Genomic DNA, 15,282 nt, shown 5'->3' with positions numbered 1-15,282 from the left:
AGGTTCTCAATGGGGTTCAGATCAGGTGAACGAGGTGGCCATGTCATTAGTTTTTCTTCTTTTATACCCTTTCTTGCCAGCCACGCTGTGGAGTACTTGGACGCGTGTGATGGAGCATTGTCCTGCATGAAAATCATGTTTTTCTTGAAGGATGCAGACTTCTTCCTGTACCACTGCTTGAAGAAGGTGTCTTCCAGAAACTGGCAGTAGGACTGGGAGTTGAGCTTGACTCCATCCTCAACCCAAAAAGGCCCCACAAGCTCATGTTTGATGATACCAGCCCAAACCAGTACTGCACCTCCACCTTGCTGGCGTCTGAGTCGGACTGGAGCTCTCTGCCCTTTACCAGTCCAGCCACGGGCCCATCCATCTGGCCCATCAAGACTCACTCTCATTTCATCAGTCCATAAAACCTTAGAAAAACCAGTCTTGAGATATTTCTTGGCCCAGTCTTGACGTTTCAGCTTGTGTGTCTTGTTCAGTGGTGGTCGTCTTTCAGCCTTTCTTACCTTGACCATGTCTCTGAGTATTGCACACCTTGTGCTTTTGGGCACTCCAGTGATGTTGCAGCTCTGAAATATGGCCAAACTGGTGGCAAGTGGCATCTTGGCAGCTGCACGCTTGACTTTTCTCAGTTCATGGGCAGTTATTTTGCGCCTTGGTTTTTCCACACGCTTCTTGCGACCCTGTTGACTATTTTGAATGAAACGCTTGATTGTTCGATGATCACGCTTCAGAAGCTTTGCAATTTTGAGACTGCTGCATCCCTCTGCAAGATATCTCACAATTTTTGACTTTTCTGAGCCTGTCAAGTCCTTCTTTTGACCCATTTTGCCAAAGGAAAGGAAGTTGCCTAATAATTATGCACACCTGATATAGGGTGTTGATGTCATTAGACCACACCCCTTCTCATTACAGAGATGCACATCACCTAATATGCTTAATTGGTAGTAGGCTTTTGAGCCTATACAGCTTGGAGTACGACAACATGCATGAAGAGGATGATGTGGACAAAATACTCATTTGCCTAATAATTCTGCACTCCCTGTACAGATGTACAATGACATACAGAGAATCTCAGTGCAAACATGTGGGGGGCTATATACATATGAACAGTATTTACAGAAAAAGTATAAAAATGTGCAAAAATACAATCTGGTAAAAAAAAAAAAGAAAATAAATATGGAAATAAATAGAGTTACAGTGGGGCAAAAAAGTATTTAGTCAGCCACCGATTGTGCAAGTTCCCCCGCTTAAAATGATGACAGAGGTCAGTAATTTGCACCAGAGGTACACTTCAACTGTGAGAGACAGAATGTGAAAAAAAAATCCATGAATCCACATGGTAGGATTTGTAAAGAATTTATTCGTAAATCAGGGTGGAAAATAAGTATTTGGTCAATAACAAAAATACAACTCAATACTTTGTAACATAACCTTTGTTGGCAATAACAGAGGTCAAACGTTTACTATAGGTCTTTACCAGGTTTGCACACACAGTAGCTGGTATTTTGGCCCATTCCTCCATGCAGATCTTCTCGAGAGCAGTGATGTTTTGGGGCTGTCGCCGAGCAACACGGACTTTCAACTCCCGCCACAGATTTTCTATGGGGTTGAGGTCTGGAGACTGGCTAGGCCACTCCAGGACTTTCAAATGCTTCTTACGGAGCCACTCCTTTGTTGCCCGGGCGGTGTGTTTTGGATCATTGTCATGTTGGAAGACCCAGCCTCGTTTCATCTTCAAAGTTCTCACTGATGGAAGGAGGTTTTGGCTCAAAATCTCACGATACATGGCCCCATTCATTCTGTCCTTAACACGGATCAGTCGTCCTGTCCCCTTGGCAGAAAAACAGCCCCATAGCATGATGTTTCCACCCCCATGCTTCACAGTAGGTATGGTGTTCTTGGGATGCAACTCAGTATTCTTCTTCCTCCAAACACGACGAGTTGAGTTTATACCAAAAAGCTCTACTTTGGTTTCATCTGACCACATGACATTCTCCCAATCCTCTGCTGTATCATCCATGTGCTCTCTGGCAAACTTCAGACGGGCCTGGACATGCACTGGCTTCAGCAGCGGAACACGTCTGGCACTGCGGGATTTGATTCCCTGCCGTTGTAGTGTGTTACTGATGGTGACCTTTGTTACTTTGGTCCCAGCTCTCTGCAGGTCATTCACCAGGTCCCCCCGTGTGGTTCTGGGATCTTTGCTCACCGTTCTCATGATCATTTTGACCCCACGGGATGAGATCTTGCGTGGAGCCCCAGATGGAGGGAGATTATCAGTGGTCTTGTATGTCTTCCATTTTCTGATGATTGCTCCCACAGTTGATTTTTTCACACCAAGCTGCTTGCCTATTGTAGATTCACTCTTCCCAGTCTGGTGCAGGTCTACAATACTTTTCCTGGTGTCCTTCGAAAGCTCTTTGGTCTTGGCCATGGCGGAGTTTGGAGTCTGACTATTTGAGGCTGTGGACAGGTGTCTTTTATACAGATGATGAGTTCAAACAGGTGCCATTCATACAGGTAACGAGTGGGGGACAGAAAAGCTTCTTACAGGAGACGTTACAGGTCTGTGAGAGCCAGAGATTTTCCTTGTTTGAGGTGACCAAATACTTATTTTCCACCCTAATTTACGAATAAATTCTTTTACAAATCCTACCATGTGGATTCATGGATTTTTTTTTTTCACATTCTGTCTCTCACAGTTGACGTGTACCTCTGGTGCAAATTACTGACCTCTGTCATCATTTTAGGTGGGGGAACTTGCACAATCGGTGGCTGACTAAATACTTTTTTGCCCCACTGTATGTTCCTGCTGCAGCTCCGCAGGAGTGTGAGCCAATGAGAAACCGAGGCACAAAACATTAGACCACAATTTCAGCATAGAAATTGATGTGTGCGATGTATGTGGGAAGGCAGTTAAGTAATGTGGCAACACAACAAACCTTGTTAAAAAAAAAAGTGGGGACCCGGCTCTCACTCGATGGGAGTTGGCTCTTCTGATTCACTACAGAGCTGATGCTTCTGCTCATGACACATCACTACTGGTCATGGCAGATGGCTGCCCCTCCCTGAGCGAGGCTCTGACGGAGGTTTCTTCTTGTTTAAAGGAAGTTTTTTTCCTTCTCACTGTCGCCAAGTGCTGGCTCATAGGAAATGTTTAATTGTTGGGGTTTCTGTGTATTCTTGTAGAATATATAATATAGCACACCTTCAAATGATAGTTGTTTGATTTGGTGCGATTATATATTAAATTGAAAAGAGCAGGCCCTTCCTCAGGAGAGGTACCGCTATGAACGTATGTCATGAGATGCTGTTTTTATTTTAGATATCAGGTGGGATATAGTGGCAGTGTATGCATTAAGAGCATACAGCAGGTCCAGTGCTGTGTTTTCCTGTTGGGACAGGTGACATAGTGGTTGTTAATGTTCTTTCTATTTAGATGTGGTTAAAATCAACAACCCAAACAGCCCTGAAATGATGAGTTAGCAGGCATACTACCATGCAATGTCTAACTAAAAGTAAAACAACAACAACAACAAGACTTTCTTTAACAAGTAACACAACCCAACAACTGGTGTTACACTTTTACTTCAGATTTCCAGGGAAAAGAGTGCCTAGAGTACTTTTGTGTTCAGTTAATATACTCCTTTCGTTTGAATTATTTTTCATACATTCTAGATGTATTTTCTATTTTTCTATTTTAGATGTATACACCCACACAAAATGAGTACTCTGTGTGTAGTCACATCTGTGTCACATTTGCTGTTCTACCTAGCAGCATCTATATTTAACATCAAATTGTGATATTTCGCCCAGCCCATCGCATTCTCTTTAACACTGGTTGCTTCACATTTCCTGTTAAGAGGGTGGCGTTTCGCCATCCACATAGTGTTCAGTGTAACTGTCAGCCAGCTATCAGAGCTGAATCTTCCTGCTTCTGGTAAGTTGCGCTTTTTCAAGAAATTGTTTCTGTTTGAAAATAGATTTTTACCTCTAATGAATCATGTCACATTTTATTCTGTTGCCTCTTCTCACATTAAAAAAGCAAGTTTATTATAGAAGAACAAAACGAACTTTATAGTTTATACCATCAGTGAAAAACTGAGAAAATATTAGAGAACCAGACTAATGTAATGCAGCCACACCACTGCTTTGTGACACTTAAAGTTATAATAAGCAGCGTGGGGAAGAGAAGCTTCTGTTTTTGGGGGGAAGTTGACTGCTTGACATTTTTCTGAGAAAGGGTTGCACAATTTTTTAACCGGGTTTCTGTGTCAGTGTTGTATTAAGTGGAGTTAATACAAAGCTGTATCATCACCCCCTCCTGTTTTCTGCATCATATGTCAGCTTCACAAAGGAACTATCTGATTATTTCTTGTGCCTGATGATAGATACATGCACACAGAAAGAGCAGCAGTTAAGTCGTAGCCTCCACATGTCTGAGTGTCATTTAAATGAAAACACATTACATTAAGCTACATTTGCTGCAACTAGTAACAACTAATTCCACTGTGGCATCTTTGACCGTAACATAGGAATGTTATGATCACCGTATCTCCTGAGCCAGAAGTGACTATATTGAATCGATTACATTTAACATTATTACTAAACAGAATCATGTTTGTTGTTAACAGGTTGGAACTTTTCTCCAGCTCATTAAATACAACAACAGTGACAACACAGGAAGAAAGAAAGTCACAACAAAACACTTTCTTAATCCTCGTTAAATTTCAGATTAAGTGCAGTTCATATCAGTATCAGTGCCTTAAAATCTGTCTCGTCAGTCACCTGGAGAGTTAGAGTAGAATCTTATCGAATAAAAAAGCGGTTAACACAGGGTGAGCAATAAAGTTCTGTTCACGGAAGTGCATTGTAACGTGTGCTCATGATCAAGTTTCTTTTTCTTCTGCTCATGTTATAATCTAATACAGTCTAATGTGAGCTTTTCATGCTGTGTGTGTGTATGGTGCATACACTTTCAGTCAAGTTGTTTAATTAGCACACAGTAGGGCTAGGGCCAGATGATGCTGCATCACGCACTGGATTCAACTGAATTTTAAACTGTAAACACAAAGTGTTCTGTCTGTGTTGAATTAAGTCAAATGATAATTTGAGGCCTTTTGTTTCAGACTAAAATGATGCTCTATAAGGCTTTAGAAAAAGTCTCACACACCACCTCAGTCTCTCCAACCTCATTTGTCTCATTTGATAAGGTCTTTTTAGGCTGGTGGAGTCAGTCATTTATAGACACATACGAGAGAAATGCTTCCTTCTTTCTCATGAGCACTTTTTTCAGAAAGCGGAAATGTACTGATGAACTAACACTTCACTCTTCCCTTTACCTTTTATGGTGTGGAATACTGACACATTTCGCAAAACTGGGTGGTTTGTGGTTGAGTACAGGAAACCTTTGCACTGGGTATTATATTTGTTAGCTCTGAAAGTTGGGTGTGTTACACATGTCAGCATGGTCTTTAATGTAGTCTGTGAGTTAATGCTGCTGTAAGGACACTTATAAAATGTTTCTTCTTGTTACAGCAGTTACACGAATGGTTAGCTGAATATTTGTGTGTGTGTTTTGTATAGTTTTTCAGCCATTTTAAATCAATGTTGTCAAACTGTACACAAACTGTACGCAAATCCTCGCAGCAACTTGCCGAGATGTACTGCAGCTACAGACCTGAAGGTGGTGCTGTTGTCTGTGCTGCTTGTAGCATTCAGCGCTCTTCTGTTCAGATGCTTGAAGACAAAGGAAAGGTTCATCAGCAATTAAGGTTTATTTATCAGAATCCGAATACTTTAATAATCCCTAAAGAAATGATGTGGGTTACAGTTGGTCCAAGAATCCATTAAATAATACAATATATTACAGAGTTTACAAAGTATAAGAGCACCTTTTTGGAAATAATAAGAGATATTTGGGGCGTGAGCAAATTCATGAGGAAGTATTTTATAGGATCTTGTTAGTTTTGTAGTTGTCCTGTGTCTCTGCCTTTATGAAAATTCTGCAATTTTAAATCAGCTGACTGTTGTCTTTTTCCATCAGAACATGGATCGGTGTATGCCATTACTTATTCTCCTGCTGATGGGAAGACATGGTAAAGCATAAATACTACATTACAATATTTATTCACAAATTTATAAACCTTATCAACCTTTACCTTTTACTTAATGTGATGTTTAATAAAATGACTGCATGTGTAAAATGTACGTTTGAGCGGTTTATGATTTTGAGGTTGTCAATGACTCTGTAAACATGATATACATGATACACTTTTGGGGGTTTCTTTCCAGGGCTGTGCCAACAAGAAGAAGTTTGCTCAAAGTCACTGATCAACTCCTGTGATGACTGTATAAAATCTGGGCCATACTGTGCATGGTGCCAAACACTGGTGAGAAAGAAAGTTTATGTAAAATCTAAATACTGTCTCTGTTTTAGTGCTAACGTGAGCGTTTTATCTACAACGAAAAGCTGTCCTCTAATCCACTGCTGAACCCGTGGTAGCATGTCAGTAATTACCTGTTATACCATTAAAATACATATGTAGAAATACACACTCGTGTGTTTCACCTCAGTCGCAGCTGAGTTCATTTTCAATCCACACAATAGACCCTCAAGTTTTCTAATTAGTTGATGTGGTTTCCATTCTGTCAAACACCACATGCTGCTTCACACTTCCTGCAACCAAATTTGATTTTGCTTCTCAGGTTATCGTAGGTTCACATCCAGAACTTATTGTAAGACTGAGCCACTGCCAGTACATTAGGTCAGCTTCCTTTCTTACTATGATGGCACGTTTTGTTACTTGGGTGACTATTAGATATTGGATATTTCTGCACCAGAGATGGAGTGCATCACATTCAGACTACACTGTGTAATCACTAATTCCACTAACTTTAAGTCCAGTGTCATGCTCTTCCTGGTCCTGCCGTTATATCAGCAGATCAGCAATGTAACATACCACAGTTTTCCAGCCCCTCTTCAGGCTTCATGTGCTTGAAAAGTTCTGGTTTTGAGGTAATCCAAGATGATAGTTAAAGATATAGTAAGACAGTGTAAAGTGTGTAATTGAATTTGGGTACTTAATGGTGGAATCTACCAGAACCCCATGTTGGCATCAAGTTCACACAACACTTTTGCTCTGCTGGTATGCACAGTTTACAGTGCACATACTCTTTCAAATCAGATAGATCCTCACACAAACCTAGCTTTTTGTTGTCTTTGTTAGACACAACCACCATACCCACACACATGGCTGATAACGCCCAGGTTTTCCATGTTCTAGAGGTTTTCCTTAACCCTTCCCAGCAGTGTAAACGTCGTGAAAACTTTTGGAAAAATGGCATATCCCATTTTAAAAAAATCTTACAGTTATCGTACTTCACCAAGGCTGCATCAAAAACCACATTTTGCTAACTGGCTGTACCCATAGCAAGACTTTGTCCAGTTCTAATATTACAAAGGAATGGTGCTTTAGGGATACACTGGACCTGGCTTTATGAAAGGGGAGATATGAGAACAGTTCCATGATTCACTGTGATACAGACCATTGAAAGCAGTGATAAATATATATGACAAGTGGTGCAGATCTTAGAAATGTTAACAATGGTTTTTCAGTTTCATGCTATAAGCTGTGTGGATCTAAACTCAGAGGTCAACTATGAACATTATGCGTTTTTATCATTAAATGGTTATTATGTGATAATACCGATCAGGCAAACTTTTGTGCTTTTATAACTTTTATAATAAGTGGTGATTGTAATGTGACTGTGATATTGTCCTGATGGAGCTCATACTGTACATTACACTCACTACTATAGTGAGTGTAAGCCGCTGGAAAATGTTTTTCCTTTTGACTTGAGGATTATTGACAAAATTCTTTTTAAACTTGGGCAAAAGACACAGATAAGTGATATGTATCAAGATTTATTATGAAGAAGAACTTTCTTTTTTGTCTCCTTCCCTTCATGCAGAATTTCATCAAAGATGGAGAACAGGATGCAGTGCGCTGTAACACCAGAGCTGAGTTGATCAAAGGAGGCTGCAAAGAGAATGAAATCATCTCCCCTAAAAACAAACGAAACATTGCCAAGGATGATCCTCTGTCTGCATCTCAAAATGGGCAAGTTGTCCAAATGAGGCCTCAGAAGATTGACCTTGACCTGCGACCTGGTCAGTGGAATCGGTTAATGTTGCCTACAATATTAAGTGAATGTCAGGCCTGGTTTCTCACAGATTCATTCCAAGCAGAAAGTGCTTATAAAAATTGCATGAACTCACCCTATCACAACAATCTGAATTATGTGTCTGTATACAGTGGGGCAAAAAAGTATTTAGTCAGCCACCGATTGTGCAAGTTCCCCCACTTAAAATGATGACAGAGGTCAGTAATTTGCACCAGAGGTACACTTCAACTGTGAGAGACAGAATGTGAAAAAAAATCCATGAATTCACATGGTAGGATTTGTAAAGAATTTATTCGTAAATCAGGGTGGAAAATAAGTATTTGGTCACCTCAAACAAGGAAAATCTCTGGCTCTCACAGACCTGTAACTTCTTCTGTAAGAAGCTTTTCTGTCCCCCACTCGTTACCTGTATGAATGGCACCTGTTTGAACTCATCATCTGTATAAAAGACACCTGTCCACAGCCTCAAACAGTCAGACTCCAAACTCCGCCATGGCCAAGACCAAAGAGCTTTCGAAGGACACCAGGAAAAGTATTGTAGACCTGCACCAGACTGGGAAGAGTGAATCTACAATAGGCAAGCAGCTTGGTGTGAAAAAATCAACTGTGGGAGCAATCATCAGAAAATGGAAGACATACAAGACCACTGATAATCTCCCTCGATCTGGGGCTCCACGCAAGATCTCATCCCGTGGGGTCAAAATGATCATGAGAACGGTGAGCAAAGATCCCAGAACCACACGGGGGGACCTGGTGAATGACCTGCAGAGAGCTGGGACCAAAGTAACAAAGGTCACCATCAGTAACACACTACAACGGCAGGGAATCAAATCCCGCAGTGCCAGACGTGTTCCGCTGCTGAAGCCAGTGCATGTCCAGGCCCGTCTGAAGTTTGCCAGAGAGCACATGGATGATACAGCAGAGGATTGGGAGAATGTCATGTGGTCAGATGAAACCAAAGTAGAACTTTTTGGTATAAACTCAACTCGTCGTGTTTGGAGTGAGAAGAATACTGAGTTGCATCCCAAGAACACCATACCTACTGTGAAGCATGGGGGTGGAAACATCATGCTATGGGGCTGTTTTTCTGCCAAGGGGACAGGACGACTGATCCGTGTTAAGGACAGAATGAATGGGGCCATGTATCGTGAGATTTTGAGCCAAAACCTCCTTCCATCAGTGAGAACTTTGAAGATGAAACGAGGCTGGGTCTTCCAACATGACAATGATCCAAAACACACCGCCCGGGCAACAAAGGAGTGGCTCCGTAAGAAGCATTTGAAAGTCCTGGAGTGGCCTAGCCAGTCTCCAGACCTCAACCCCATAGAAAATCTGTGGCGGGAGTTGAAAGTCCGTGTTGCTCGGCGACAGCCCCAAAACATCACTGCTCTCAAGAAGATCTGCATGGAGGAATGGGCCAAAATACCAGCTACTGTGTGTGCAAACCTGGTAAAGACCTATAGTAAACGTTTGACCTCTGTTATTGCCAACAAAGGTTATGTTACAAAGTATTGAGTTGTATTGTTGTTATTGACCAAATACTTATTTTCCACCCTGATTTACGAATAAATTCTTTACAAATCCTACCATGTGAATTCATGGATTTTTTTTTCACATTCTGTCTCTCACAGTTGAAGTGTACCTCTGGTGCAAATTACTGACCTCTGTCATCATTTTAGGTGGGGGAACTTGCACAATCGGTGGCTGACTAAATACTTTTTTGCCCCACTGTATATTACTAGTGCCTATGTATGCTGTGTACTGTATGTACTATTTACAGTTCATATATTGTTCTACTGTATGTATGGGGGGGAGTAGCTTTGGTTTTGCCTTTAATCATTCCCTTTTTTTTAACTGTGTTTGCAGGACTTCCAGTTTCATTCAATGTTTCTTTTAAGGCAGCTGAGGGCCATCCAGTGGATCTCTACTACCTGATGGATCTGTCCTACTCCATGAAGGATGACCTGGCAAATGTCCAAGTACTAGGAACAGATCTTTTTGCTGCACTGAGAAAAATCACAAACCATGCTAGAATAGGTAAAAACATTACATCATAATCTCCCAACTTGGTATACACAGATTTTACTAACTGTGGACAGGAACTCCAGCCAAAGAGCAACGAATGAACATTTAAATCCAAATTAGTCAGTGTCTTTAAAATTGCTATAATAGTGCATTAGTGCATCAACTGTGGAGTGTAGGGCTCTTCTGCTGGTGGATTCATGTAACATGTACCTCCTGCTTTTCAGTAGCTAAATATGGCTACAGAGAGCTTTTAATTAACGACACAGTGGTGTTCATTCATTAGGGAGGAGGTTGTCCTACAGAGGTTTGTGCTCTCCCAGTCACTTTTGGTATGAATGGAAACTAAGTCAGAAATTAATTTCAAGTCCATTGTCAACAAAGAGTTAACACAAAATGTATTATCTTTTCTGCCCTATACTGTTGCTTTTTAGTATGTTTTATAAACCTTACTATTTCTGTAATTCCAGGGTTTGGTGCCTTTGTTGATAAAACAGTCCTTCCTTACACGAATACCAACAAGGAAAAACTGCAGAAGCCGTGTGATGAGAACGACCAGCAGTGTCAGCCTGCCTTTGGCTACAGACATGTCCTTAGTTTGACACCAAATAAGAATGACTTCGAAGCTGAAGTGAAAAAGCAGTTTATCTCTGGGAATCTGGACTCTCCAGAGGGGAGTCTGGATGCCATGATGCAGGCTGCTGTATGTGAGGTAAGACCTCTGCTGCTAAGACCATACAGTGCCGTCCTTTAAATCACACATCCCTTATCATTGATCTGGTGGCATCTGAACAGGTCGGCCTCTGTTCTAAATGTAAATGATGGTCGCTTTTAAATAAAGTGTTAATTACAAGCTTTCTTGGTCAGTCGTACATACTGATCTGAGTCTAACCTGCTCACCACAGAGACAAGCACCACAGTGCAGCAGATGCACAAACACATATACACACATGCAGTGGTTAAACTTCGTCACAGTCAATGCTCACAGCTCATATAGCCAAACATGTAGGCCTCTACTCATTTATGACTTGTCACATGTTCTGAAAAGTCAAAGCTAACAGACTGGAAACAGGATGAAACAATGGAGTTCCATCCAGCCAAACATGGCTCACACAGCAGTTATGTTCATAACTAAATGTTTTAGAGAAATTCGATCTAGATGTATTTTTCTCAGGGTAAAAAAAGTAAATACAGCTTTTTTTTTAGCCAAAGTTGATTTTGACAGCATTTGACTGGGTCTTAATGCTCCCTTATATGTTGTTCAGGACAAAATTGGTTGGAACAGCAACAGCACTCGGCTGATTGTGCTTACCACTGATGCTGGATTCCATATGGCTGGGGACGGAAAGCTGGCCGGTATACTGGAACCCAATGATGAAAAGTGTTACATGGAAAACAATCTTTATGTCAAGAGCACTGAGATGGTATGTATGGAATCATGTGAGTTTTGTTCAGCTTCTAAGAAGAACATGGATCAGATTTATAAGCATCCAATGTTTTCCCCTCTCTTTTAATTGTTTTGAATAAGGACAAAAAAAATCAGACTGCACAGAAAACAATGATATAAAATCCATACTTGCATTTATATATACGCTGACGCCTCACACACACATACATATCACTTTATTTTCTTTTCCATCTCTTCTCCACTCTCCAAAAATCTCCAGGACTACCCCTCTGTTGGACAGCTAGCTATGCAGTTGGAAAAAAACAGGATTCAGACGATTTTTGCAGTGACACAAAATGTTGAGTCTGTGTACAAGGTAAATAAGATGTACCTTTCATTTTCTATCTGCTTGTGGGGCAAAAATAGTTGGACTCTTGACTGATTTTACATTTCATGTCTTTCCAAGGAACTCTCAAAGTTGATTCCAAAATCAGAAGTTGGAGTTCTGTCATCAGATTCCAAGAATGTTGTTCAGTTGATTGAAAGAGCCTACAATGTAAGTTGACACATTTTGTGATGAGTGGAATATTTCTAATGATTTGGAGGTGGGTTTTTTTTCTCTCTCATTATCTTTACCAGACCATTTACCATCTTTTCAAATTCATGACAGGCATTATCCTCTAAAGTGACCATAACTCATGACAATCTCCCTGAAAAAGTGAGAGTCGTCTACAGGCCGATATGCAGCCATGGAGAAAAAAGCGAGAAAGAGGGGGTTTGTGACCAAGTGCACGTGGGAGATGAGGTCAGTGTTCTTTGAACTTTTCATAGTCACATGTCACCCACATGTCAGTGAACATTGGATTGATCTGGATGGGTGGTCCAAGTCTTGGTGGCACCTATTTTGTAGCTCAGAATCTTTAATTCTCGATCCTTTGGGTGGCGCTGTCACTTGGTAACACTGCCCTCTCTGCGGTAGAGTATCACTTCGTGTTCCTATTCCAACACACAGTGGTGTGTTTGAGTAGCTCATCTGCATAATAATTTAATTAAAATTTTTTAGATAACTTTTTATTTCATAATAAAACCTTAATGTGCTTCATCCGAAGCACACTCTCTGTGTACTCGCTCGCTAATTTATAGCCAAAGTTTTCACTCACTGTGTCTTTACTGTTTTGCTAGCTTAGCTCGTAGCAGACTTGCTAGCAGCATGGCCTCTTCACCTGTCCGTCCTGCACTTTCCTGCTCATTGTCTCAGATGCTTAGTTACTCCTCGGCCTCCTTTAGCATTAATGATACTTTTACCCTCCAACCTTGCTGAGAAGATCTGAAAGAATATGATATGGAATTTTTAACCTTTTCACCAAGTCCAGGATCCCACAGAGTTTTCACCTAGTTGGGAGAGTACTTTAAATGGTAGGTGGGCTGAAGACATCCTTCTCAGATGCCCTTTATTGCAAAATGCTTACTTTTTGCACAACCTACTGCCATTGTTGCACTTTTCTATTGCACTGTTGGTTCAGTATCATTCTGTTCTGTCTGGTGTTGCACTGGTTTGTTATTGTTTTTTTCTTGCAATTTTTGCACACTTGCACTTTATGTCATCCTGTTGATTGACTGCCATATATAGCAACATGGTCTTGGAGGCACACAGTACAGTACTGTGTACTGTACCACTGCACATGGTTGAAATGACAATAAAGCCACTTGACTTGACTTGACCTTCGAAATGGCTTTTTTAAATAAAACCAACCAAGCTAACTCCTCAGCCTAAACTCTAAGGACAAACCCAGCCATGCGGTGGAAGAACTTTGTCTCAGCCACTTTGTGCAGTATTGTTTTGGTCAGTACACAAAAGTCATTTTTGTGATTTGTCATTGATAAACAATTAAATTCAGACCCAATTATTAATTTCAATTGCCTGATGTAATAAAAACCATTATGCTGATGTGGTATCCATCCACACGATAAACCTTACTCATGGAGAGTAACTTAGGTAGTCACTCTTTATTAAAGTGGTCCAGATAGACCAGTATCATTCTAATACTGAGTACCATGGGCTGACTCTTAACAAGACAGTTTAAATCAAGTTGAAAACCAAATTAGTGCATGTACCTGCAAGCTTTAGACCACGTGGGCAGAACAGCCAAATGTTGAGAGCCAATAATGTTTAAAAATGTATACACAGCTCTTTGGGTATCATTGATACCCAATTACAATTATTATAGATGTTTTAAGGCTGTAAAACCCCTCACTACACACTTTATACACTTTTCTCAGACAGGCATGAACATTTTCACACTTTTCTCTCTTGTTTAAACACAAAGTTCAAACCTTGTAGAAAAATAAGTCCAGTATTATAGAATGAAACCAAAGGCTCCTGCAGGTGACAACGTTTCGTCGACCTTGTTGTGTTTGTTGGGGAGAAAACTTACAAACATACAGTACAGCACTTCAGAGTCACACTGCTAGCGATCTAAGATTTATGTAAATTTGACAAGCTGAACGCATTCTGTACTGTACAGGAGATATGGCACGAGATCAATTGACAATAGTCTACAGCCAATCAGGACGCAGAACACAATGCGCTGTTTAAAACAAACAAACAAAAAAAAAACTGCATGCAAAATTGCACACAAAAAAATCTGCGAAACAGCAAGGCTGCGAAAGGTGAACCACGTTATAGCGAGAGACCACTGTATACTGTTATACAAAGTGAATCTCTTGTTTTGACCAGTTTAGAGTATTGTTATACTATATGCACTTGTGACTCACAACACCTGAATTCCCATTCCAGGTTATTTTTGAAATTACGGTGACCGCAGACACGTGTATGGAGAACAAGTTCTTTACCATCAGTCCACGGGGCATTAAAGACACGCTGACAGTGACCATAAATACCACATGTAAGTGCCAATGTGACACTGCTGGACCCATTATTGACCCCCATCCACACTGCAATATGAGTGGAAGCATCAGCTGTGGTATTTGTAGGTAAGCTCTGATTCTCAGTGTTTTGGTATCGACTGAAAATGTTATTGAATCCACTTAAATGTCGTCAAAGCTGTTTGCAGCCTGCTCTGTCTGCCAGAAAAGTACCAGCATCAGTCATTTGTTTAAACATATAAGAATGGTGACATTTATTTTCCTGTTAATGCCGACAACCAGAGCTGCTTTACACTGTAAGTAATGCCCCTTTCTTTAGTTCAGTAAATCACTGCATCTGTCTGAAGTAGAGATTGGCAGCCTTCAAGTGGATAATTCAAACACAGCCTGGGATTAGAGCTTTGCTTCTTCTCTGTCACCAGCATCTGTGATCAGTCTCAACTCATGTCAGATATCATAAATACAGGTCAAGGCAGTCCTTTGTCATCACACAAGATTGACTTTGTTGCTCTTTGTACTTCTCTGTCCTGGTCTGAAAAGACGTGTAATTTCTTCTCCCATCACAAGCCACATTTTCTAAAGATAGCCAAGAAGAGGTGTAGGGGTCAGTGTCCCTTTCAGTTCACAATATTCAAATGAGTTTTATTCATATAGCGCCAAATCCCAACAACAGTGGCCTCAAGGCACTTTGTATTGTAAGTGAAAGAGTCTACAAGAGGGGTGTCAAACATAAGGACTAGAGATGGACCGATCCGATATTACGTATCGGTATCGGTCCGATACTGACCTAAATT

General features: G+C 40.8%; 1 protein-coding gene across 3 annotated transcripts in view; it reads left to right on the top strand.

The window, feature by feature from the left end:
• itgb2 (integrin, beta 2) overlaps positions 1-15,282 on the top strand; it is a 29,789-nt gene that overhangs the window by 3,795 nt on the left and 10,712 nt on the right. For 2 of the 3 annotated variants that reach the window (XM_082507618.1, XM_082507619.1), the window contains exons 2-11: positions 6,053-6,104; positions 6,301-6,398; positions 7,981-8,179; positions 10,060-10,230; positions 10,686-10,927; positions 11,481-11,639; positions 11,883-11,978; positions 12,069-12,158; positions 12,273-12,407; positions 14,400-14,596. In XM_082507618.1, the coding sequence (XP_082363744.1) occupies positions 6,056-6,104; positions 6,301-6,398; positions 7,981-8,179; positions 10,060-10,230; positions 10,686-10,927; positions 11,481-11,639; positions 11,883-11,978; positions 12,069-12,158; positions 12,273-12,407; positions 14,400-14,596 (1,436 nt within the window). In that variant the 5' untranslated portion in view covers positions 6,053-6,055. Of the gene's footprint in view, positions 1-3,892; positions 3,947-6,052; positions 6,105-6,300; positions 6,399-7,980; positions 8,180-10,059; positions 10,231-10,685; positions 10,928-11,480; positions 11,640-11,882; positions 11,979-12,068; positions 12,159-12,272; positions 12,408-14,399; positions 14,597-15,282 lie in introns of those variants that run through there. The other variant, XM_082507620.1, reaches the window with a different exon arrangement.

Source organism: Aulonocara stuartgranti (assembly GCF_965226115.1).
Source record: "Aulonocara stuartgranti genome assembly, chromosome: 16".
NCBI classification, from domain to species: domain Eukaryota; kingdom Metazoa; phylum Chordata; class Actinopteri; order Cichliformes; family Cichlidae; genus Aulonocara; species Aulonocara stuartgranti.
This window is presented reverse-complemented; position numbering and strand designations above follow the sequence as displayed.